Source organism: Corapipo altera, unplaced genomic scaffold (genome assembly GCF_003945725.1).
Source record: "Corapipo altera isolate COAL_440 unplaced genomic scaffold, ASM394572v1 156, whole genome shotgun sequence".
Taxonomy (NCBI): domain Eukaryota; kingdom Metazoa; phylum Chordata; class Aves; order Passeriformes; family Pipridae; genus Corapipo; species Corapipo altera.
Genome location: NW_020885153.1, coordinates 12,945 through 37,714, shown reverse-complemented (window position 1 = coordinate 37,714; position 24,770 = coordinate 12,945). Strand labels below are relative to the sequence as shown.

At 55.6% G+C, this 24,770-nt stretch overlaps 2 protein-coding genes across 6 annotated transcripts; both read left to right on the top strand.

Moving 5' to 3' along the window:
* The first annotated feature begins 4,240 nt into the window (after positions 1-4,240).
* On the top strand, positions 4,241-6,212 carry DNAJC22 (DnaJ heat shock protein family (Hsp40) member C22). Its single transcript, XM_027670221.1, is given in 4 exon segments — positions 4,241-4,278; positions 4,514-4,802; positions 4,804-5,328; positions 5,823-6,212. Coding segments are annotated over 3 exon segments (930 nt in total). The 5' UTR covers positions 4,241-4,278; positions 4,514-4,577; the 3' UTR covers positions 6,003-6,212.
* On the top strand, positions 6,013-24,710 carry SPATS2 (spermatogenesis associated serine rich 2). Of its 5 annotated transcripts, none has more exons than XM_027670218.1 (14): positions 6,385-6,494; positions 10,427-10,618; positions 12,332-12,519; positions 15,834-15,913; positions 16,000-16,108; positions 16,461-16,510; positions 17,039-17,258; positions 17,527-17,664; positions 18,791-18,926; positions 22,229-22,287; positions 22,733-22,842; positions 23,101-23,203; positions 23,323-23,499; positions 23,781-24,710. In XM_027670218.1, exons 3-14 carry the CDS (start codon positions 12,495-12,497, stop codon positions 23,996-23,998), a joined length of 1,425 nt encoding a protein of 474 aa, XP_027526019.1. In that variant the 5' UTR covers positions 6,385-6,494; positions 10,427-10,618; positions 12,332-12,494; the 3' UTR covers positions 23,999-24,710. The 5 variants fall into 5 exon arrangements, with proteins under 5 accessions (XP_027526016.1, XP_027526018.1, XP_027526017.1 ...); XM_027670219.1 differs by lacking the exon at positions 6,385-6,494 and adding an exon at positions 7,908-9,817; XM_027670215.1 differs by lacking the exon at positions 10,427-10,618 and having other exon boundaries at positions 6,013-6,494.
* Positions 24,711-24,770: the final 60 nt, after the last annotated feature.

The window sequence follows — 24,770 nt, the reverse complement described above, 5'->3', positions numbered from 1 at the left end:
TGCGTTCATCCCTTGCGTCTGTGTGTCCATCCCACATCCCTGTGTCCATCCCTTATGTCTGTGTGTCCATCCCACATCCCTGTGTCCCTCCCTTATGTCTGTGTGTCCATCCCACATCCCTGTGTCCCTCCCACATCCCTGTGTGTTTATGTCCATCCCATGTATCCATGTGCCCATCTTGCATCCTTGTGTCCATCCCATACCCTTGTGTCCATCCCACATCCCTGTGTCCATCCCATACCCGTGTCCATCCCATGTGTCTGTGTGTCCATCCCACATCCCTGTGTCCGTTCCACATCCATCCCCAGCACATCCGTGTCCCTCCCCACTCAGGGGTCACACGGGTGGGCTCCACTCCCCCCGTCCCCCCTCCCGTAGGTGATTTATCGGGTCCGTTCTCCCTCTCCCGGCGCTTCCAAAGGTCTCGGATCCCTCCGATCCCCGCGATCCATCATCAGCGGCGGATCGGCCGCGGATTTACGGCCGCGCTGCCCGCGATCGATGCGGCCCCGACACCGCCGTGTTTGTGCAACAAATTACGGCGCCGGGGGGGCCAGAGGGGAGGGTCTGGGGGCGTCGATGCCGCCCCGTGTGTCCCCCCCGCCCCGGGGACACGGTGGAGCCCCGACCCCCGCGCGGGCTGAGCTTAATGAGCAGCAACAGCGAATTAATTAAGACGGCGACGAGGGGAAGCCCGGGTGCTAATTAGCAGGGCTGGGAGGTGACGGGGACACGAGAGGACATTGGGGGTCCCCGGGGGTCCTGGCGGGGGAGGCGAGGCTGGGGGGCAGCGGAGGAGGGGGAGGGGTGGGGGGTTCACGACCAAATCCTGCCTAAATCCCCCCCTGGGCTGAGCCTGGAGCTGGTTACACTGGGTTTGGGGGGGGCTCAGTCACGATCAGATCCTGCCTGAATCCCTCTTGGGCTGAGTCTGCAGCTGGTAAAACTAGGCTTGGGGTGCTCAGCCCCACCTTTGGGGTCCTTCATATCCCTGCCTCAGTTTCCCCATCCTGCTGAGCCCAGACAGGGCCCAGGACCCGCCCCGCATCCCCCCCCCCCGATTAAGGACACGGACCCAGGCCCCCCCCCAGGCTGCGGGGGGCTGAGCCGGGGAGGCTGAGCGGGAGGGGGCGGCGGGGCCGGATTTGGCCGCAGCACATGAATAAATTCATGACACCACGTCCCCGTGTCCCCGCCGGCCCCCCTGTCCCCCCCCGCCGTTCTGACACAACCCCACGGTCACCAGCTGCCTCCGCGGCCCCCCAGGACCCCCCGGCTCGGGGGGGGAGCGCGTCCAGTGCCGTCCAGTGCCGCCCAGTACACGGTGCTGAAGCGTCCCCAGTGCCCGGGGGTGTCACCCCGCTGTCCCCGGGGGGGGACGGGTCGAGGGGACCCCCGTGCGAATGGATATGGATGGGATGGGGGCGGCCACGGGGGGGGGCCCGGGGCGGGTCGGGGACAAACGGCCCGAATTGGAGGAAAATTGTCCTTGAGGCCACAATGAACCAGCGGCGGGGACACACACACACCCCCGGGGGTTGGTCCTGGAGCTGTCGCGGGGCTGGGGAGGCGAGTCGCGGGGCTGGGGAGGCGAGTCACGGCGCTGGGGAGTCCCCGCTGCCACCCGCACCCCAGTGTGCCCCCGTAGCCCTCACTTCAGCCCCCTTCCCTGCCCTGGCACCCCCAGCCCTCACCACCCCCCCAACCGTCAATGCCCCCGCCCTGGCACCCCCCCGGGCATCCTCAGCCCTCCACCCCAGCTCATTAGTGACTGCTCTTTATTAGGGCCGGGGGGGGGTCAGGGTGCTGTGCCAGGCCCCCCCCCGGGCAGTGAAGGGCTCGGGGATGGGATGGGATGGGATGGGATGGGATGGGGTGGGATGGGATGGGATGGGATGGGATGGGGTGGAGTGGGATGGGATGGGGTGGGGTGGGATGGGATGGGATGGGATGGGATGGGGTGGGGTGGGGTGGGGTGGGATGGGGTGGGGTGGGGTGGGATGGGATGGGATGGGGTGGGGTGGGGTGGGGTCCCACCCTAGAGCAGCCGCATTGCCCCAGGGCTGAGCGGTGCTGGGGGGAGGTGTCTTATCTGCACCCCAAACTCCCCGTGTGCCCCGCAGGATGGTGCTGAGCCCTCGCCCCACAGCGGTGCTGGCGGGTCTCATCCACACCCCGAACTCCCCCTGTGCCCCCCGGGAAGGTGCCAAGCCCCCGCCCCACCACGACCCCCCATTTTGCCCCCACCGCGACGAGCCGTGGGGTCCGGCTGCTGCCCGTCCCGGGGGAAGGGGTTGCGGGGGATCCCCGAGGCGGGGGGATTTCGTGTCCCCCCCTTGTCCGCCCCCCCGGCAGGAGATGGACGGACAGGCCGGGCCGGGTTCGATTCTCTGGACAAGCGACATTTATCAGGGATTCAGGAGATGTCGGAGCACAAACCCAGCCCGGCAGTGGGGGGGGGGGGGCCGCCGGACCCCCATCTCCGTCCTCACTGCCCCCTCCCCGCCGGGCCGGGGGGGCCGGGGGGGCTCATTGCGATGCGCCTCATGCCCACCTGAGCCGGGCGCTGACAAATAGACATTTAAATGAGACAATTAGCGGTGCCGCGCGCTGACATTTCTAATGGATTAATGCGCCTCGCGCCTAATCCAGGCAAAATTCCCCCAATTCCGGGCCCGCGGCGCTGGCGGTGATGGACGAGCCCGCGGGGACCCCCGGGCCGGGGGGGGGCACCGGGGAGGGGGCGGGAGGGGACGGGAACGGGGATGGGTGTTTACACGTGCGTGTGTGTGTGTGTGTGACACGTGTGTGTGAGAGCATGTGTGTGACAGCACACTGGGGTGTGTGACACGTGTGAGTGTGTGTGTGCACATGTGTGTGTGTGTGACAACACACTGGTGTGTGTGTGCACATGTGTGTGTGCACATGTGTGTGACGTGTGAGAGCACACAGATGTGTCTGTGTGGGTTGCGGGTCACATGTCCCTCCATGTGCCCCCGTGTCGTGTCCCCCACGTGTCCCCTGCATGTCCCCTCCATGTCCTCCCCTATCTCCCACCGTGTTCCCCGTGCCGTGCCCCCCCCCGTGTCCCCCCCGTGTCCCCGGTGTCCCCCCGTGCCCGGGCGGTGACAGATGCTCCAATTCCCAGCAAACTTCCCCCAAATCGATGCCCCCCCTGTCGGTGGCCGTGGTCGATCAATGGCATCAATTACACCCAAAACGGCGCTGGGGAGGGAGGGGTTGAGGACCCCCTTAAACCCCCCAGCGCCCCGCGACCCCCCCAGGGCTCCTCTGCACCCCCCGGGGGTGCCGGAGGGCTCCGAGAGCAGTTGAGGCGGCCGGGGGGGGGTTCAGCCCCCCTCCTCCCCATCGACTCGAGGCAAATTTGACATTTTTAAATCCAGATATTTAAAGGGATCGATCGGGATGTCAGAGAGACCCCCCCGCACCGAGGGGGGGGGAACACTGAGAGATCTGGGGGCTCCCCAGGCTGCGGTGACCCCCCCAGTGGTGCTGGCGGGGGCTGGACACCCCCAAATGGGCCGCGGGGGGGGCTGGACCCCCCTGTTTGGGGCTGTCGGGGCCAGGGGGCAGCGGAGCGTGGGCGGGGGTCCCGCGGGAGCTGCTGTCAGGGAGGCAGCGAGGCGCGGGTGGGCAGCGGGGGGGGCCCGTCAGCCCTGACGGCAGCGAGACGGGGGAGCTACAGCGGCCCCCCGGCCACGGTAAAGGGGGGGCACCGGGGGGAGCTCCAGCTCTGCTGAAACCGGGGGGACAGCAGAGAGTAGGGGGGAGGTACCCCCAAAAAATGAGGGGGGGGGGGGGGGCGGGGGGGGCTCGTTCGGGCAGCAGCGGGGGTGGGCTGGGCCCAAAAACCAGAGGGCTGGGGGGCCCACCCAGGCCCAGGGCAACAACAAAGGGAGTGTGATGGACCCCCAAACCTCAGGGCAGCAGCGGTGGGGGGACAACGCACACCCAAAATCCCCAAAAACGGGGGGTCTGGGGGTCCCCATTCAGGCAGCAGCGAGAGGGGGTGATAGACCCCCAAACCTCAGGGCAGTAGCGATTCGGGGGGGGTGGCAGCCCCCCTGGACGCCCCTGAGAGGGGATTCGGGGAGGTGGTGAGAGGGGGGGGCTTCGGGATGGGGATCTGGGGCTATGGAGGTCTGGGGGGGCTCCAGGTTCCTGCAGGTCTCCCCCCCCTGTGCAGTGCCCCCCCCATGGTGCCCTTTGCCCAGGGCAAAGTCTGGGGGTGACGCGGCGACGGCAGCGCAGGGACAGGTGGGGCGGGGGGGCCCGGGGGGGTTCACAGGGGGCTGGGGGGCTCGGGGTGGGTCAGTGGGACCCGGGGGGCCTCACAGGGTCCCAGGTGGGTTCAGGGGGTCCCGGGTGGGCTCACAGCGTGCTGGGTGGGCTCAGGGTGTCCTGGGTGCACCAGCAGATCCCTGGAGGTCCCTGACATGGGGGGGACATCGGCATGACCGGGGGTCCCTGACCCTCACCCCCCTACTCACAGCTCACCAGACGCCGGGGCTGCGCCAGGGACCCCCAGGACCGACCCCCCGAGCCCACCCCCCCCAATGGCCAAGAGCCTCGTGGTGGCCCTGGGGCTGTGGGCGCTCGGGGGGCTCCTGGGGCTGCACCACCTGTACCTGGGCCGCGACCGCCACGCCCTGCTCTGGATCCTCACCCTGGGGGGCTTCGGTGCTGGGTGGCTCTGGGACCTGTGGCACCTCCCGGGCTGGGTGGCGACCGCCAACGGTCCCCCCCGGCCCCCCCAAACTGGGGCCGTGCCCACCCTTAGCCCCCCCGCGCGTGGCGGGGCAGCTGCTGGTGGGGGCGTATTTCGGGCTGGTGGCCGCGCTGGGGGTCCCCTGGGTGCCCCCCCCGCTGGCCGTGGCGCTGGGGGTGCTGCTGGTGGCCTCGGTGGGCGACCAAGGAACCAACCGCCCCCGCGTCCTGGTCGCCGCCTTCCTCTCCTCCCTCCTCTTCCAGGGCGGGCTGTTGCCCACCAGCCTGGCGACCACCGCGGTGGCCGCGTGGCACCGCCGGTTCGAACCCCCCCGGGACCCCCCGCCCCCGCTGTCGGCCCGGCTGTGCCACCTGGGGCTGGGGGTCGCGGCTTTCGGGGGCCCCCTGGCCTGGGGGGGGGTCAGCAGGGCCCTGGGGGTCGCGGGCACCGTCCTGACGCTGCCCTTCAGGGTGGGGGTCCTGCCCCTCCGCGCGGGGTGGGCGCTGCTCGAGGGGCTGGGGGTCGTCGGGGGGGCCCCCGAGGGGGGTCGGGGGGGCGCGGGGAGCGGAGCGAACGAGAGGAGGCGGCGGGCGCTGGAGGTGAGGGAGACGCGGGGGGGGACGAGAGGGGTGGGGGGCTGGGGGGTCAGGGTGGAGGGGGATGGTGGGTTGGGGGGTCCGTGGCGTCCGTGGGACAGGGGATACTCTGTTGGGGGGGCTTTGGGGCGGGGGATGTTGGGATGGGGGGCTATGGGGGCTGTGGGGTGGGGGATGCTCTGCTGGGGTGTCCATGGGGCAGGGGATGACATGCTGGGGGTCTGTGGGGTAGGAGGGGCTGCGATGGGGGTCTGTGGGGTAGGAGGGGCTGCGACGGGGGTCTGTGGGGTGGAGGGGGTGGGATGCGGGTCTGTGGGATGAGGGATGCTGGGATGGGGGGTTGTGACATACGAGAGGCTGGGACGGGGGGGCCATGGGTGGGGGAAGCTGGGATGGGGGGTCCAAGTGGTTCGGCCGCTCCCACACTCCGGGGGCCACACCCCCGCTTTGGGCTCCCCCTCCACCGTTCCCACCGCCCTGCCCTGTGCCTCCCGCAGGTCCTGGGGCTCCGCGGGGGCTGCTCGGCCGAGGACGTTCAGCGGAGCTACCGGGAGCTCGTCAAGCTCTGGCACCCCGACCACAACCGGCACCGCGCGCAGGAGGCCGAGCGGCGCTTCATCGAGCTGCAGGAGGCCTACGAAGAGCTGGCGGGGCCGCGGCGGGCGGCGGGGGGGTGACACTGTGACAAACACGACACTCCTCTGTTCCCTCACCCCTGCCGTCCCTCGTTGTGTCGAGGCAGGGACTCGAACCCGCCATCTCCCGATCCCGGACCCCCTCCCACCAACGACCCCCCCCCCATTCGGGCATTTCCGCCAGTTTCCGTCCACGTTCGGTGCCATTCGCCCCGCCCATTATGGGCGTGATCAAAAGATTCAGGAATCTGATTGGTTGTCTGTGGGGTTAGCCATGCCCCTCTCGCGGGGAGGGCGGGGCTTAGCTGCGGAACGGCGGTGGAGGGCGGGACTAAAGGGGCCCGCGCTGTCATTGGCAGAGCGCTCCCCGCGGGGGCACGGTGATTGGCCGGCGGGGCGGGGGCCGCGCGCTGATTGGCTGTCGCGCGGAGGGGGCTCTGCCGGGCTGTGGCCCCCGCGCGGAGCGATCGCGGGAGGAGGAGAAGGGGGGGGGGCAAAGAGAGAGACCCCCCGGGACCCCCCTGGGACCCCCCGGTGAGTGCGGGACACCCCTCGGGACACCCCCCGGGCACCTCCGGGATCGGCCCGGAGGGCGGGAGGAGGCGGGGGAGGCGCCGTTGGGGCCGGGCCGAGGGGTCTCGTGAGGGGTTGGGGGTGGGGGGCCGAGGGTCTCCTTGGGGGGGCTGAGGGGTCTCTTGATGAGTTGGGGGATCTGAGGGAGTCAGAGGAGCCTTGTGAAGGTTTGGGGGGGTCACAGGGGTCTGGGGGGCTGAGGGACTTTGGGGGGGGTCTGAGGGGTCCAGTCATAGGGGGGTGAGGGGCCTTGTGAGGATTTGAGGAGGCTCTGAGGGTACTTATGGGGGGGTGGAGGGAGCTTCTGGGAGGTCTGAGGGGCTTTGTGAGGGTTTTGGGGGGCTGAGGAGCTTTGCCAGCCCAAGGGGCTGACAGGAATTTTGGGGTTGTCAGATGGCTCCCAAATCCCCAGGGACTGGGGTTTTCCCTTCCCTTGGTCGTTATTCCCAACAGTTATCGTGGTGAAAATAGGCAAGAAATTATTATTATTATTACTATTATTATTATTATCGTCATCATCATCATCATGTTCCCCCCAGAACCCCCCCGAAGTCCCTGGGATCAGCACAGATTCTCACCCTCCTCATCCACTCAGGGATTTCTCCATGGGACATCCAGGCAGCAGGATGTTGGGAGGCTTTTCCAGAGTCTGATTCCCACTTTTCCAGAGTTTAAATCCCACTTTTCCAGAGCCTAATCCCCACTTTTCCCTCCCTGTGGGTGCTGCTCCTGTCCCAGGCTGTGGTTGAGGGAGCCCTTTCAGGGAAGTTGTGGCTCATTCCCTGTGAAAACAGAGATTCCAGAGGGATGGAAGGGGAAACGTGGGATTTAATTCCACGTGAAGAATGGGGAAGATTCTAATTGGGATGTGGGAATTGTCCCTGAGGTGCTTTCTGGTGTAATTGTCCCCCCTGGGGGTCCTGAGGGTGCGATTTGAGGGGTCCCAGGAGCTTCAACTCCAGCTTGTGATGGGAGGAAAACTTGGAAAAGCGGGGGAAAATGGCCTGAAAATTCCCCAACAACTTCCTGAGGGCTCGACCTCAGTGTCCCACCAGATATTTTGGGATTTTGAGGGGTTTAGGACTATTTTTCCCTCAGTCTGGGCTGTGTTTCCCACTGGATGCTCCCACAGGAAAGCTACCGCATCTTCCCTGGGAGGTTTTTCCTTGGATTCCATGATCCTGGGGATCTTTCCCAGCACAAAAATGGTTCTTTTGGAAGATGTTCAGGCTTCTTCCCTCAAAAGTTGCAGGGGAAGGGTCAACTGCAGTTGCAGTTGAAGGAGAGTTTGGGGTCTTTCCTTCCCCTCTTTCCTTCCCTTCTTTCTTTCCCTCTTTCCCTTCTTTCCCTTTCCTTTTTTCCTTCTCCCTCTTTTCCCTTCCTTTTCCTTTCCTTTTCCCTCCTCCTTTTTTCCCTTCTCCCTTTTTCCCCCCTTTTCCCCTCTCCTTCCCCTCCTTGTTCAGGAATATTTTACCCCCTGAACTCCACAGTTTTACCCCTTTGAAGCAGGAAAACGTGTCCCAGTTACCTCATAAAAGATGGATGTGGGATAATCCCTCATTCCCAGCCGTGCCTGGAATAATTCCAGACAATAAATGTGTGGATTTCCCTGGAATACAGACACCTCATTATCTCCCACCTTCCACTTCCCCCCCGGCCCCAAGAGGGACATTAAGGAATTATTCCTTTTAAATCCTGAGATGGGGTTTGGTATTCCAGGAGCACCTTTGGGATAGGAAGAGCTGCTGGAATTGGCCTTTCCTTGTCTTTAAAAGGCTTCTGAAAACTGATTATCTTGATTTTTGGGGGGAAAAAACTGATTATACAGACTTTTTTGGGGGGAAACCCCTGCAATTCCAGGCAAACTGGTGCTGCTCCTTCTTTCCTTTGGGATAAAATCCCTGGATTGATGCATTTTGTGGCTGTTTGGGGGCAAAAATATTCACTTTTGGGTCAGAACCCACCAAGGAACGTGTGAAAAGAAGGGATAAAAAGGTTTATTTTACTCTACTTGAACTTCACATGTTTTGGGGGAGAAAAAAATCCCAAAGTATAGGGTTTAAATTTCCTGGGAATTCAGCAAAATTTGGGATAAAACTGGAGCTGGGAGTTCTGAACAAAAAAACCTTCCCACCACAGCACAGGGATTTGGGCTGTTGGGGTGTTAAATCTTTATATATTTTCTTTAAATGTTATTTATATAATCTATAATATATTTTATATATTTATGTATTTTATTTCCTGCTCAGAATTCCCTTTTCCAAACCCTCATCCCAACCCTGGGTGTGTTTATTCCCCCCTTCCCACTTAATTCCTGTTCCTTGTCCTCCTTTAAACTGAATAAAACTCTTATTTTTTGGCTGTTCAGGTGGAATTTTTGGGGGGATTTTTGAGCTTCCCCGGACACTTCACAGACAATTTGTGTCTTTTTTCAGCTTTTTGGGAGGACTTTGCAGTGGTTTTTTGTGAGAAATCCCTGGATTTTTAGTGTCTGATCCCATTTTTTAGTCAGGATTTAATTCCTTGTGCTCCACAGGGGGGTCAGGGCCCACCTGGGGCCTCCAGAGTGTTGGAAATTGGATTTTTATTGGAAAATAATTAGAAAATGCCAATTTCTGTGTACTCAGGGATGATCCCCAAGATGGAAATAACCTGGAATATGAGGCTCCATAATTCCAAAGCCAATTATCCACGTGATCCTTTCCAGGAGCCCAAAACACCCCCAAAACCCCCAATTTTTGTTTAATTCTTTCAAACACCAGTTCTTTTAGCCGAATCTCCCTGAGACTGATAAAAACCCAGACAAATTTCTCCCTCTTTCTCACTTTTCCACCCAAATTTTCTTTGAATAATCAGTCTGGATGGAGCAAAACCAGCTCTGGAATTGGGAATTTGGGAATTGAGGGGTTTTTTTGACTTGCTGGCTGAGAAATTTAACTGTTTTCCCTCTGCTGACAGTCTCCTGTAACAATCCTCTGCATTTCCATGGGACGTGGGGAAGTTTCCTGCAGAAATTTGGTCCTTCCAGCCAGATTTGGGTTGTTTTGCTCCACGGAAATTCCCTTAAAACAACAATATTTGATCGAAATCTGGATTTTTGGGGCAGTTTTGGGGCTTTCCTGTCTCTCTGTAACCCCCCCACCTCCTCTTTGCGTTAATTCCTGTTTTCCCACTGAATTCCCACTTGGATTTAGTGTCTTTTTCCAACCCTTCATGTTGAAAATTCCCACTTAAAGCTAGGTTGGAATTCCTGGGGATCTGCCGGGTGCCAGGAGCTTTACCAGGTGAAATATTAATTATTATTAATTAATTATCAAGAATTAACCATTTTATCCCATTTTATCTATCCATGGGCTTTGACTCCCATTCCCAATATTCCGTTTTCTCCTCAAAATTCCCTTTTCCAAACCCTCATTTGTTCCACCCCCCTTAATTCCTGTTGATTTTCCTCCTTTAAACTGCACAACAAAACTCCATTTTTTGGCTGCTCAGGTGGGATTTTTGGGGGGATTTTTGACTTTTCTCAAAAAACTCCACAGACAACTCATATTTTTTCCAGCTTTTTTATGACCTTTGAGGTGTTTTTGCCCCGATTTGCTCCCGGGATGTCCCTGCAGAGGCACTTTTTAAACATCCCTTTGTTCCATGAATTAGAACCCGGGGAATTAAAACACTCCCAAGGTGCTCCAACCCCTCATTCCTGAGCATTCCCACCGATTTTGTTCCCAAAAATAAGATTATAAAGGGGACTTTGGTCTTGGTTTTATTGAATTGCTGCATTTTAAGCCCAGCTTTGGGTTTAAAGCCCTTCCAAAGGGTTCTAATCCTGGGATCAGAGGTCGGGGCGGGAGCTCCAGCCTTTCCTAAGCTCCGGCTTTATCTGGAATCCGAAGGTTTTCCTGGCACAGCGTTTCCTGGTTCTGGCCACAGGCCACAGAGCAAAGCAGGGAAGTGAAACTGGGCTGGAATCCCTCGGATCCCCCTGGAATTCCCAACTCCAGACTTGCTTTTTGGGGATGAAGGAGTTTTAACTGGGAAAAGCTGAAGGCAGGAGTTTAATCCCTTCCTTTCGGGACTCTTTCCAGGTAAAAAATTCCTTTTCCTGTTTGGGTTTTTTTTTTTTTTTTTTTGGTACAGAAAGGAGGGTTGATTTCATCTGGGATTTCAATCATTGGGATTCACTCCTTGGGAATAAGTTTGGGAGCTTGGAAGGAAAGTCCAGAGTGGAAAAGACTGGTTTTAAATCCAAACTCTGTCCCTGTTCCTGGAGCATTCCCAAGACTTGTGAATCCTTAAAAAAAAATCCTGGGACCTGTAAATCCTTTAAAAAAATTCCTGGGACTTGTCAATCCTTAAAAAAATTCCCTGGCACTTTTGAGTCCTTAAAAACAACCTTGATCCAGGGGTTAATTAATCCTGCAGCAAATTCCCTGTGAGGTCATTCCTGCCCCTTTTCCTGCCAGGGACAAACTCTCCCAAATATCCCAAATATTTTGTACCTCCAGATCCCTCTGTTTTCCAGAGGAAAATGAGAATTTTGGGATCTGTTTTCCATAGAAAATGGGAATTTTGGGAGCTTTCCCACTGCTCCATAGGAAGGTTTATCCCAGAGCCGGATCTATTGTTCCCTCACCTTTGGATCCTGGTCTTTGTTTAACCCTTATCCTGCTTTTTTTTTCCCCAAGGAAAATCTCCCCCCTGGAATTTCCACCTCGGAGGATGGGTTGTGCCCCTTGAAAAAAGCAGGAAGAAGGGGTTAAATCCGGGGGGTTTGGGTGTTGCTGGAGGGATTTTGCCTTTTCTGGGGGAATCAATCCTGAAATCCAGGAGTTTGGGTTGTCCCTGGGTGGGATCTGGTCCCGAAATGTTGGGATTTGTGGCAGATTTTATTGTTTTAGTTCCAATCTCCTCGATTTTTTCACTCACTGTCAGGGGTTTAAAGTGGCTTTAAATTCAAGGGTTGAACTGAAGCAAATCCAAAGGGATTTGGGGCTTTATGGATATTTTATGGATAATTTATAATAGAATAAAGTTCATATTACATAACATTTATATTGAGTATAATTTATGTGTTTGTATTAAGCAAAAAGTATATTATACAAAATATAGATTATACTTAAAATCTATACAGCATAGAATGCACATTGTATAAAATTCATATAGAAAATATTTATATATAACATAAATGTGTAATATTTTATAAATATACAAAATAATGTTATAAATATATAAGATTTCCTTTAAATACAAATTATGTGCTGTAAAATTTATAAGGTATAAAAATAATATGCTGTAAAATTCATAATAGAATAATTTATGTGATATAAAATTATATTAGAAAAAGCCATATGAAATTACATATATTTGTAATATATGGAGGTTATTTTATATGGGATTTACTTTATGTGCCATTTATGTTGTAAAAATATAATATGTAGAATTATTACATTTATGCTATAAACATTATAATATATAACATTACATGCAACTTATAGTATATTAAATTCTATAATATATAAATTAAAGTATAGAAACCATAGTGATTGTAGACAATATTTTGTGGCATTATTTTTTATATTTCTAACATTTAATATCACTAATAAGACATAAATTAAACCTATATAATAAATACAAATTTTTATCTATTTTTAGCTGGTTTTTTTTCCTACCTGGCTCTTTTATCCCTTTCAAATCCCAATTCCTTAAAAACCCCTGGAAGCCCCTGGGAACACTTTGCCTCCCACCCCAGCAATTCCCTTTTTTCATCCCTTATTTTCGTTCCCTCTTTTCTCTTCCAGAAATTCCGCCTGGAGCTGGACAGAACCTCCCCCAGGAAGGAGCTGCTCCACCTGTCCTTCATTCCCAACAGCTCCAGGACTGGGAATTTTCCTCCCCAGTCCCCAAAAACGCTCGGAATTCCCGTCATTTCTCCTCGTTCTGTGGCCGAATTTGGAGCCGGGAATGTCTAAAAAGCAGAACACAAAAGGTGAGACGTGACAGGATCAAACCTCCCATTTTCCACCCGGCCCAGGGCTGGTGATTCCCAAGTTTTTTAATTGGGAAAAGGCCTCGTTCTCCCGCCGTTCCCTGGGGAGCCTCCGGGGCCCTGTGACAGCTCCTTGTCACCGTCTCGGTGACATCGGGACCTCCCGGACTCGGTGACATTTTTAGGAGCATTTCAGCTCCCCACGCGGACAGCTGTGACTTCCAGGCTCTAATGGGAATATCTCAGCCTTTCCATGGGCAGCAGGAGTGAAAAGAGCAGGAAAAAAGGGCGATGTTGAGGGAAAAATAACAGTTGGGAAGTGGCAGAGCTGGGCTTTGTGGGTTTTTTGGGATCCCAGTGGTGAAATCCCATTGCTGGGCCTGGATTTGGGGTGTGTTTTTATTCCTTATGGATTAATTCTCCCCAAATTTGGTCGTGTTTTCCACAGAATTTGGGATTTGGGGACAGGATTCCTCCTTGGAGTGGCTCGTGGGAGCCCCTTCCTTGGAGTCCAGTCAAGGAATGAGCCTGGATTTGGGGTGGGAAGGCTCAGGCCTTGGAAAAACACTTCCTTCTTGGAAAAGCACCTCCAATGAACCCTCTCCAAGCCTTTTTTTCCTTGGATGTGGCACCAGAAGCAGTTTTTTTCCCTCCACACCCACCTTTCTGTGCCACCTCGGAGCTGATTCCAGGGGATTCTTTGTGTGGAATATTAATTCCAGAGGGTGTTTGTGTGTCGGGAGGTCACATTTTCTCTTTATTTGCACTGACTAATTAATAATTTAAGGCTCCTGAGTTGACAGTTCCTGTCCTTTCCCTCCTGGAAGAGCTTTTGTTCTCCATAAAGTGGTTATTTCCAGAGGCTTTGTCACAGAAATGCCACCGACCTGAGGAGCCCTGAGCTGGATCCAGGCAATTAGTCCTGGAAATCGGGATATGGGATCATTTGGGAGTGGTTTTCAGTGGTTGTGTTGGAGTGTGAGCCCTTGGAATCATTTAAGGAATCCTTTAAGGATTTAAGGAATGGAGTCAGTTCCGTCAGTGCTGAGGGAAAATCCCACCTGGGAAGGGAACTGGGGGGTCTAGGAGGGGAAAACCAAGGGGGAAGCTGAGGGAAAAGATGGGAATTTGTGGGAAAACATTGGGAAGTTGTTATTTTGAGGGAATTCAGGCTCTGGCCAGAGGGAAAATCTGGCTTTTCCTGACATGGGGAAGGAGCTTTACCTGACAGGTGGAAGAAGCTTTTCCCAACCCAAGGAAGGATCTTTCCCTTCCCACAAAAATGCAAATTCCAAACTCCTGAGTCTCAGCGGCCGCGTTTGAAATTCCATCCCTTCCCGGGGAGCCCCAGTGCCAGCAGATCCCATTAAGGATTCCTGGGAGCACGTCCAGGGCCGTATCCAGCGGGTTTGGGGTCGGCTCAGGTGCATAATTTTTGCATGAGAAGTGTCTGAACTCCGGGAGGATTTGGGGCTGGAGCAAAGCAGCCGGAGAAGGGGCTTGGAAGGAGCTCCCTGCCCTGGAAATCCCAGCACTTCCAGCTGGGAATGGGCACTTGCCAGGGCTCAGGAGCCTCTTTAATGTCCTTGGTGATGATTTGGGATCAGTCTGGACAAGGGGATGGAGGCAACTTCAGGATGGCACCGAGTTGGGTGGGATGTGGGAAGGGACAGAGGGATGGGCCAGGCTGGATCCATGGGATCCTGGAACTCTGGGATTCCTTCCCCAGGATCTTCAGTGGCTGCTCTGCCGTGAAAATTTTGGGGGAAAACATCGTTAATTCCCCTTGTTGAGGTGAGGTTGGAGCCCTTTGGAAGATGAAGGGCTGGAATGCTGGGGAGTGATGTGGGGGGGTGGGAATGTGGATCCAGCCAAGGGGCTTTGAGGGATTTATCCTCTCAGAATCCAGGGCTGACCTTTCCATCATTCCCAGGGCTCTGTCACTGTGTTTGGAGCTGTGGGGGAGGAAAAGCTCCGTCAATGTCTGGGAGTCAATGGGGCGTCTCCGACCCACGTCCTGGTTATTTACAGGAGGGGAGGGGGTGAGCCAGCGGCTCTGGGATATCGGGAATGTCGGTGGGGAGGGAGCAGGGAGGGCAGGGACACAGCCGGGGACACCGGAGGGGCTCTGCAGGAGAACTGGGCTGTGGGATCCCCAAATCCTGGGGAGCTGCCAAGGAAAAGGGATCCGGGTGTGGTTCACTGGCACAGAAATGGTGTGACCTGGGGGTTCAGGTCTCAGGAGGGAACAGGTGTCATGGAATTTCCGGGGAGTCCTGGAATTATTGAGGTTGAAAGAGCCCCCTCAAACAGTTGGATTTGGTGTCTCAGGGGGCTTTTCCAACCCTAATAATTCCAGCACCAAGAGGGTCATGGGATTTTCAGGGGGTTCATGGAATTAGCAAGTTTGGAAAAGCCCTCTCGAACAGTTGGATTTGGTGTCTGAGGGGACTTTTCCAGCCTTAATAATTCCATGACTCCCTGGAAAGGGGGGTGGTGCCAAATGGGGTCATTCCAGACCTCGGGGTCCTGTTTTTATCCCCTCCAAGGCCCTTCCTGAGCCCTAAACCACCATATTTTATCCCAGAAAACCACAGCAACATCCCTTTTCCTTCTTAAAACCTGGAATTAGACCTGCCTGGCAGGAAATCCCCCCGGGAATGGCTGGGGATGTGCAGATTTATGTGACCTTTTGGATGTCAGTGATGGCTCGTCTCCGTTTATGGGTCTCTTGGAGCATCCAAACATTCCCTGGGAGCTCCTGGAACACAAACTACTGGATCTTCATTCCCATTTATCAGTCTGGATGCCACTGGTGTCTCCAGGAGGAGGAAATTGGTATCCAAGGGCTGCTCCAGAGGCTCCTTAACTCTTTGTTGCTGGGATCAGGGGGAGATTTAATGTGGGGATGAGGGGTGGGAATGGTCACTGTTCATCCCAGTCTCTGCTCTGGGGGATCCCAGGGAAGGGCTGGAGCTGTGCCAAGGGAGGGTTTAGGCTGGATTTTGGGATAAATCCAACCCCCAGGGGGGGGTGGGGCCCTGGAACAGCTCCCCAGGGAAGGAAGAGGCTCCAAACCTGCCAGAGCTCAGGGAAAGGCTCTGAGAAGTTGGGATTTTGGGAATTAGGGAGGTTTTGGGGTGTCCTGAGCAGGGCCTGGAGCTGGACTTTGATCCAGGATAGTATTCCATAATTCCAGAGGTCAGGGAGGGTTTGGACAACGTTCTCAGGTGCTGGGATTTTGGGATTAGTGGGATTTGGGGGGGGCCATGTTCTCCTTGGCACAGTTATTTAGGACTTTCCTTTTCCCACAGATCCCTCGGGATTTATCTTTGATGTTCAGTCCAACACTGTGATGGCCCAGGGAGGGACCTTTGAGAACATGAAGGAAAAGGTAAAGGAGCCTTTGGAGTCTTTATTCCAGATAAATCACCTCCCACGGCCCAAATTCCAGCCAGTTTTCCATGTTTTTCCCCCCAGATCGGAGCTGTCCGAGCAATCGTTCCCAACAGGAGCAACAATGAGATCGTCCTGGTCCTGCAACACTTTGACAACTGTGTGGATAAAACAGTCCAGGCCTTCATGGAAGGTGGGAATTCTGGGATTTGGGATGGAACTTGGGGTGTGGAAGGTTCATCCTGTGTTTGTGGACAGGAATTTGGTGCCCAAACCTGTGAAATGGCAGAGCCAAAGGGGAGATTTCGGGGATTTTTTTCCTCAGAAACCTGGATTTTTCCCCTGGAAAATGGGATTTTTCCCCTGTATCCCAAGGGAGCAACATCTCAACTGGGAATTCCCAAAGCCCAGCTCAAAACCCTCCTTTTATTCCATCAACCAGGAGATTTGAAACTTGGTTTTCCAGGTGTGGAAGCACCTCCAAGTGTCTGGGAAGAACCTGAAATGCTCCTTTTCCCACCTCTCATCCCTGTTTTCCTTTGCAGGGAATGCCAGTGACGTGCTGAAGGAATGGACTGTGACAGGCAAAAAAAAGGTACCACTCCTTAAATATTCCCTAAAACCTTTGGAATTTGGGGGATCCAGTTGGGAATGGTGGGAAAGGGAATCCCAGAGGGATTTTGAGCTGCACCTTGTGGGGACCTGGCACAAAAATTCCCTGTTTTCCTGTGGGATTTCCATGAGATTTCCCATGAGATTCCTGTGGGATTTTTACGAGGTTTCCCATGGGATTCCTGTGATTTTTCCATGGCATTCCTATGGGATTTTCCAGTGGGATTCCCAGAAGATTTCCAATGAGATTCCCATGATTTCCCATGGGATTCCTGTGATTTCCCATGAGATTTCCTGTGGGATTCCAGTGGGATTTCCATGAGATTTCACAAGGCATGACACCTTCACACCTCATTAATCCCCCTGCATTCCCATATTGTGGGATAAATCCCTCCTCCTCTTCAAACCCATTTAACTCCCTTCCCTTCCAGCCAGAATTCCCTCCAGGAATCACAAATCCCCTCAGGAATCACAACTAACATATTTTTTTCCCCCCCACTGAAATTCCCAGAACAAAAAGAAGAAACCCAAACCCAAACTTCCCAGTGGCTCCAGCTCTGCCCTCCCAGCCCCTGGAAAACCAGTTCCTCCTGGAGAGGAGACCCCTGGAAACTGGGAGAAGGGGGGGATGAACGGATTCCACATGAACGGCTGCGCCCAGGACACGGAATCTGTGGATTCCCTGAGTGAGGGCCTGGATGGGATGTCGATGGATGGCAGGGAAGTGGATGGTCAGTGCTGGAAAACCAGGAATGGGAATGGTGGGGAGGGGCTGAAGGGCATTTTGGGGGATTTTCCTTGGATTTGGGTCCTAAATCCTGATTTTCTGGTGGGGTTTTTGAGGGATGTTTTTGGGTCCTAAATCCTAATTTTTCCAGGTATTTTTTCAGCACAGCCTTGATTTTCTGGGTTTTTTTCTGGGAGGTGTTTTCCTTGGTTTTGGGTCCCAAATCCTGGTTTTTGCTGGATTTTTTTGGCTCAGAGTTTGCCTTTCCCCAACAGAGCCCGGCCTAAGGAATGGACTGTCCGGCCCTGACCCCCCCAGGCGCCCCCCCCCCCCCCCCCCCAGGGCTCTGCCCCCCCCCCACTCCGACCCCCGGGAAGAGGCTCCGGTGTCACCCCCCGGCAGGAAAATGGGTAAGGACACAAAACCTTGGGAATGTGGAGGGATTGGAGGATTTGGAGCCGCTCCTGGAGGAGGGAAGGCCTTGGGAGCTGGGCTTGGTTAGGCCAGACTGGGAGGGGAACTCATCAGTCTGTAAAATATGTCAGATATCCGTAAAATATATGTCAAATATCCATAAAAATACAGGAAAAGCTGCTCAAGCCTTGGATAATTGAGGGAAAACCATAAAGCCATGGATTCATGGAATGGTCTGGGTTGGGAGGGGCATTGAAGGTGATCCAGTGCCACCCCCCTGCCCTGGGCAGGGGCACCTCCCGTAGTCCAGGTCCTTCCTCCTCCTCCTCCCAGCACAGCAGGAATTCCAGCACTTTCTCTGGAGCAGGGACAGCTCATCCCTCCCCCCATGCCCCGTCACATCCCGGGGCTGTTCCTGAGAACCTGTGAAGGGTCAGGCCGGGGCTGTGACAACGAGTGACAACAAGTGACAGCCCTGGAGGGGGTTCCCCCCCCCTTTTGGGGTGTTTTGTCCAAATCTGGGATGTGACAATAACAGGGAGGGACAGGAGGGACCTGGAGACCCCCCGGTGACCGGGGAGGTTGTGCTGGGGGGGATCAGGGGCACAGTTCAGGGAATGGTGGAACAAGATCCTTAATTTCACTTGGCAGGAGCCAAACTCTGCCCCCGGGACCCGAAAGGACGGGTCCTGTCACCTCCTGGTGGGAGGATTTTCATCCCTTGGAGAGTCCAGACATTCAGTCCTGGAGAAGTCATGGATTTCCCATCCGTGGCAGTGTCCCAGGCTGGGTTGGAGCCACCTGGGATAGTGGGAGATGTCCTGGTGGAGGTGGAACTGGATGAGCTTTAAGGTCCCTCCCAACCCAAACCATTCCATAATTCCATGAAATTCCCTTCCCAGACAAACCGTTGATCTCCCTCGTGCTGGGCTCTGGAGCAGCCTGGGCTTTGCTCATCTCCAGCCCAAACCCAGCCCAGGGCTGCATTTGATCCCTGCTGTTTTTGGAACATCCCTTCCCGTGTCCGTGGGAAGGATCCAGAGGCTGGAATTGCCTGTTCCCTCCTTCCCGTGCCCCTGGGAAGGATCCAGAGGCTGGAATTGCCTGTTCCCTCTGTTCCAGGGTCGAACATCGAGAAGTCTGTGAAGGACCTGCAGCGCTGCTCCGTGTCCCTGGCACGGTACCGGGCCCTGCTCAAGGAGGAGATGGACACATCCATCAGGAAGATGAAGCAGGTCTTTGCTGAGCTCCAGAGCAGGTGGGTGGGAATTTGGGGATGGATCCTGCTCCTGGGATGGCTGGAATTGGTTGTCCAGTGGGGTTGTGGCTGTACCACCCTCTGGGAGTGTCCCAGGATGGTGGGAGGTATCGCTGCCCATGGAGCTGGATGGGCTTTGAGCTCCTTCTCAACCCAAAACATTCCATGATTTTCCCTGAATTATTCCAGGCTTGAGCAGCTCTTCCTGTTTTTTTGCCTGGGATCATGGAACAGTTTGGGTTGGAATCACCTTTAAAGGGCATTTTCCTTCCCTGGGGGCTCCAGGAGCTGAAGACAGACAAAGACAAGGGGTGAGGGGCTTCTATCTGGAAAAAGGGGAGATTTAGATGGAATTCTGGGATGAAATTCCTGCCTATGAGGCTGTGAGGGGCTGGGATGGATTTTACAGAGGATTTCCCATCCCTGGGAGTGTCCCAGGCCAGGCTGGATCCCCCAGGATAGTGGGAGGTGTCCCTGCCCACAGCAGGGGGTGGGACTGGACGAGCTTTGAGGTCCCTCCCAACCCAAACCATTCCATGAATCCATGACTAAAACCAGCCAGGTTTGTGCCTTGGCTTGCCCTCTGAGCCGAGCTGGAAGGAGAAATTTTGGGATGTGGAAGGAGAAGTTTTGGGATCTTGTGGCCTGCTGCTGCCTGTCCCTGGAGGAACAAACATTCCCGTTTGAAACCCTTAAATTAGGCTTGACTTTGATGTTACCAGGGAGGTCTAAAAACACATCAAAAGCCTTGTTTTCCCATTTTAATCCAGGCTTAAACTGTGCCCTCTGTGTGTAATTAGTGCTGGGGTTTAATTGGGGCTGGGTTTGTGCTGGGGATGATGTTTGGAGCAGCTGATTGAACCCAGCCCTGAGAAACTGCACAAATATTGGTTTTGGGGGAAGAAAATATCCATAAAACAAGAAAATATCCATAAACTCCTGCCCTGGGTTGACAAGGAGCTGAAATCCTGCTCCCACATCCCGGGATTTCAGCAGCTCTTGGTGTCAAAAGCTGTTTGTGTCAAAAACCTGACAGTTTTAAATTACTAAACCCAAGAATTTAAAACCTTTTAGCCAGTTTTGCCTGCTCATTGTGGCCTTGTCCTTGTGCTCCTGCAACATTCCCACCGGAAAATGCTTCCCTGAAGGAAGTGTTTGGTTTTTTTCCAGGCTTAAAATCAGCTTAAAATCAGTTAAAAATGGGAATCAATGAGTCTGGAATTTCCCTGAGGGTTTGGGTCGAAGGTGCCCAGGGGGCTTTGGGGTCTCTGGGCTGAGCCTGGAGAACTCCCAGAGGGAATTCCAGCCTTATCCCAGCTATATTGTCTTTATTATATAATTATATATATTTACATATTATTATTTATAATACACAGAATATATTATAATAATCATTTTGATAATACATCTTATAATTACCTACAATGTATTATTATCTATTTTATATAACATTAACTATATTATCGAAATTTTATATTATTAGAGTGGGGGTTTAAGGATTTTTTAACCTCTCCACACAAATTCCACGTGTAAAAACCTTCTTCCAGGTCTGGAAAACATCCTTTCCTTGGATTAATCCTGGTACTAATTCCTGGTTAACAGGGATTAATCCTGGTCTCAATTCCTGGCTAACAGAGAATAATCCTGGGAACAGGATGAGGCCCTGAGACTGTTCCTGCATTATAATTAATCATTAATTAAGGAATATTTAATTAACCCACATTCCCACCCTTCTCCAGATCCGAGAATTCCGGATGCTCACACAGAGATGGGCAGGAGGGAAAGGGAACCTGTGGGAGGGGAAGATCCAGGTGTGAACACTCTGGGAATGGCTGGGAATGGCCTGAAATGGCTGGGAATTCATTAATTAAGGCTGGGAATGGCTTGGAATGGCTGGGAATTAATCAAATAAGGCCACATTCCCCCTTTCTCCCCCAGCTCCCGGAATTCCTGCCCTTTCCAGGGGACACTGAGGCCCTTTGGGTGCTGCACATCCAGGTGTGGCCACTCTGGGAATTCCTGGGAGCAGGGAGAAGCCTCATTCCCGTGGCTCTGCCCCTTCCCTGCCCTGGAAAAAGGCAGGAGGAGGGAGCCATAAATCACCAGAAGCAGCCAAATGTCAGAGCTGCTGTTCCAGGGAATTGTGGAGATTGATCCCCCTCCCTCCCAGGGAAGGGGGGGTTGGTATTTCAGTGCCTCAGACAGGGACTAAATTAAACATTCTACCCATTTTCCAACATTTTTCCCTCAAAAAAGGCGAGGGATGAAGGGCTGACCCTGCTGTCCCCTGGTGGCTCCGAGGGGGGTAACAGGGACAGGAGGGTTTGGGCTTTTGTAGTTGGGAATGAAAAGGGAAATGAGCCCAATTAAAGAGCTGGATTTGAATTCCTGACTCACCTGGAGCAGTGGGAACCGGGAACTGGGGCAGAGGGGCCCAGGGTCTGTCTGGGAGCCAGTTTCTGCACAAAGCCAGACTGGGGGGACTGGGATTCCTTTGGGGTTTGTTGGCACCTGGGGGAATGGGTGGGAAAGGCTCTGGAGCGGGAGCAGAGGGATGTGGAGATCTGGGAGGCTCTGGGGCACCTGAGAGGGTTCTGCCTTCCCTGGGCGGCTGTTCCTCACCTGAGAGAGCTCTGGCTCACCCCGGGGATTCGGGGTCACTTGGGTGGACTTGGGGTGACCTGAGGGGGCTCTTGGTCACCTAAAGGGGCTCTGGGGAACTTGAGAGGGTTCTGCCTCCCCTGGGGGCCCTTTGGGTGACCCGAGGGGGCTCTGGGACAGCTGAGGGGTCTCTGGGATGACAGCTCTGGGATGACTCTGGCCCAGGTTCGGTGCTGCTGTTTGGGGGGGATTTCAGTCTCCTGAGGCCCTGGGGCTGTGCACTGCTCAGGTGTCCCCCGTGTGTCCCCCGTGTGTCCCCCGTGCGTGTCCCCCGTGCGTGTCCCCCGTGTGTCCCCCGTGTGTCCCCTGTGTGTCCCCAAGGGCCTCAGGCATGGCAGAATTCACAGGGCTCCAGGTGCCCTGTGGGGCTCCCAGTTCCTGCTCCCCAGTTCATCCTCCTGTCCCCAACTCTCTGCTCCCAGTTCTTGTTCCCCAATTTCTCCTGTTCCCCAATTCCTCCCGCCCCCCGTTCCGCCCTGTCCCCCCTCTCCCCTCCCCCTTCCCGCCCAATCCGGGGCTCTCTGGGCGCTTCCCGCAGTTCCAGCTCCACCTGCCGGTGTGTCCCGGCTGGATCCTCCTCCCGGAGCCTTTCCCTGCTCTCTCCAGCACTAAATCCCTTCCCTTTTCCCTGTTTTCCGCAGCCTCATGGACCGAGAAGTGGCTTTGCTGGCAGAGATGGACAAAGTGAAGGCAGAAGCAAGTAAGGGGCTGTTCTTGGAGGGGTTTTCCCAGGATTCCCTTCCTGTTCCCATCATTCCCGAACACCTCAGGACTCCGTCATGGCTGTTACAAAACCTCCCCAGAGGGTGGGAATTCCCGAAATCCTGACATTCCTGAGGATGGAAACAGCTTTTCTGCTCACCTTTAAGGTCTCTCCCAACCCAAACCATTCCATAAAATTCCATGAAATTCCCTTCAGGGTTTCTCCTACATCCCACCTTTCGGGATAGGGGGGCTGATGGGATTTCCCTGACAGAATGGGGGCAAATCTAATGGAAAAGACCCAAAGGGACAGAGCTGCTCCCAACGTCCCTCCTGGAGCTTCCACCTCTGGTTTGGTGCCTGTTTGGAGCTGGAATTACCCCAGGGAGGGGCCTGGGGGGTCGGGGGGGTGGTTTTTCCCTGATCCAGGGCTGTTTTCCCAGTGGAGATCCTGGTGGGGAGGCAGAGGAGGGCGGAGGCCCTGCGGAAACTCACGGACGGGGCCGCGCGGATGTCGGAGGAGCAGCTGCTGGAGCTCAGGGCTGACATCAAGGTGGGCCCCGGGGGCACCTGGGGGGGCACCTTGAATTCCAAACACTTTGGATTCCAAACAGAATTTAAAGTGGTTTTGTAAAATCCTGTTTTCACCCAACACCTGGGGAAAGTTCCACATTCCCTGAATTCCCTGAAACCCCTCCTGTCCTGGGCTGAACCAGGAGGGTCTCCCCCTTCCACCACAGAACTGGGAGGATCTCCCTGTTCCTGCTCCCCTTCCCAGCCCAAATCCCCCCCTTTTCCCCGCTTTTGGCAGCACTTTGTGAGCGAGCGCAAGTACGACGAGGAGCTGGGCAGGGCCGGCAGGTTCACCTGCGACCTGGAGGGGCTCAAGAGGAGCATCACCTGCTTCGGCCAAGGTGGGCTGGGGGCTCCTGGGGTCGCTCACCTGAGCCCCTCCACCTGCTCCCAGAGTATCCTGTCCAGTATCCCAGTGATCCCAGTCCCTCTGACCCCTCCCCTGCTGTCTCTGTTCCAGTGTCCCACCCCAAGACCAGCTATTCCAGCCGCTCCCGCTGCAGCTCCGGGCCCCCCGGGGCCCCCCCGGGCCCCCCCAGTGCCTCCCCCACCCCCAGCACGGCCGGGAAAGCCCCGGGACCCCCCGAGGGGGCTCTGGGGGACACGGGGGGGGGACGGCCCCGGCCCCCCCCGAGAGGTGGGTCTGGAGAGGGTGTGGGGGGGGCCTGGGGGGCTCTGGGGGTTCCCTGGATGGATCAGCCCTATGGATTGGGGGTTCGGGGGAGTGTTTGAGGGGGGTCCAGGTTCTCACCCCTTCTCATTCCCAGCCTTCCCAGATTCTCTGGATTGAGGTGTTCCCAGAGCGGGATTTGGGGGTCCAGGGGAGGGGGTTTGGAGGTTCCCAGATTCCCAGGATTCGGGGTTCCAGGGGAGGGGGTTTTGGGGGGGGTCCCTGTTCTCAACCCCCTCCATTCCCAGCCTTCCCAGCGGATCCGGAAGGCAGAAGGAGGACCCCGAGCCCCGACCCCGCGGCACAACGGCCCCCCCGAGCCCCCCAACAGCGGGACCCGGCCCGGCCCCCACAACCCTCCGACCCCAGGCCCCCCCACAGCCCCCCGGGGGGGGCTCCCCCAACGGAGACCCCGCAAGAGCCACCCCAAGGGAGTGAATTCCTGAGGAAAACTCTGGGATCCTGACGGGGGTCCCAGCCACGTTTACAATTCCCGTTCTGTGCCATTTCCCCTCCTTTTTACCCCTTTCTCCCCCCCATCCTGGTCTGTTCTGTGTTGTCCCATCGGGATTTGGGGGCTCAGGACCCCCCCAGTGCTGCCATCGCCCCCCCCCCTTCTCCTTCTCCATCCCAAAAATCCCTCGCGCTGGAAGCGAGGAGGAGTGGGGGGAAGGAGGGGCCTCTGACCCCCCCAGGATCTGGAATGTTCTCCTCTGGGAACTGGGGAGTCCCCTCTGTCTCCCCCAAATCTGGGATGTTCCCTGAGGCCCTCTGGGATCTGAGGTGTCCCCTCTGTGTCCCCCCAGGATCTGGAATGTTCCCTGTGGGATCTGGGGTGTTCCCTCTGACCTCTCTGTGTGCGCTGGGATTGGGGGGGGGTCCCCTCAGCTGCACATTTCGGCTTTTTCCCTGGATTTTCTTTGGGGAATTTCCTTCATTCCCATCCCAGTTCCTGCCTCTCCCCCCCCGCAAAATCCCCTTCATATCAACACCCGGGAGCAAATCCCAGACATTCCTGGGAACAAGGACAGTAAATCCAAATGGGGGAGGGCTGGGGGGGGGTCCCCAACTTTTCTGCCTCCCCCCTTTTTTCCATGTTTTTTTTTCCAAGTTTGATTTTTTTGTTGTTTTTTTTTCCTTTAATTAATTACAACTTCGGAACAAATCAATGAAATGTTGAGCTTTAAACATTTTTTTTTGGGAGGGGGGAGGAATTCAGGGATGGGGGTTGGGAGGGT

Coding starts and splice junctions, on each gene's coding strand:
- SPATS2 (XM_027670215.1), top strand. CDS start 6,235: ATGCCCCTCTCGCGGGGAGGGCGGGGCTTAGCTGCGGAACGGCGGTGG. Junction 12,520..15,833: donor TAAAAAGCAGAACACAAAAG/GTGAGACGTGAC, acceptor CTTTTCCCACAG/ATCCCTCGGGATTTATCTTT. Junction 23,204..23,322: donor CATCACCTGCTTCGGCCAAG/GTGGGCTGGGGG, acceptor TCTCTGTTCCAG/TGTCCCACCCCAAGACCAGC.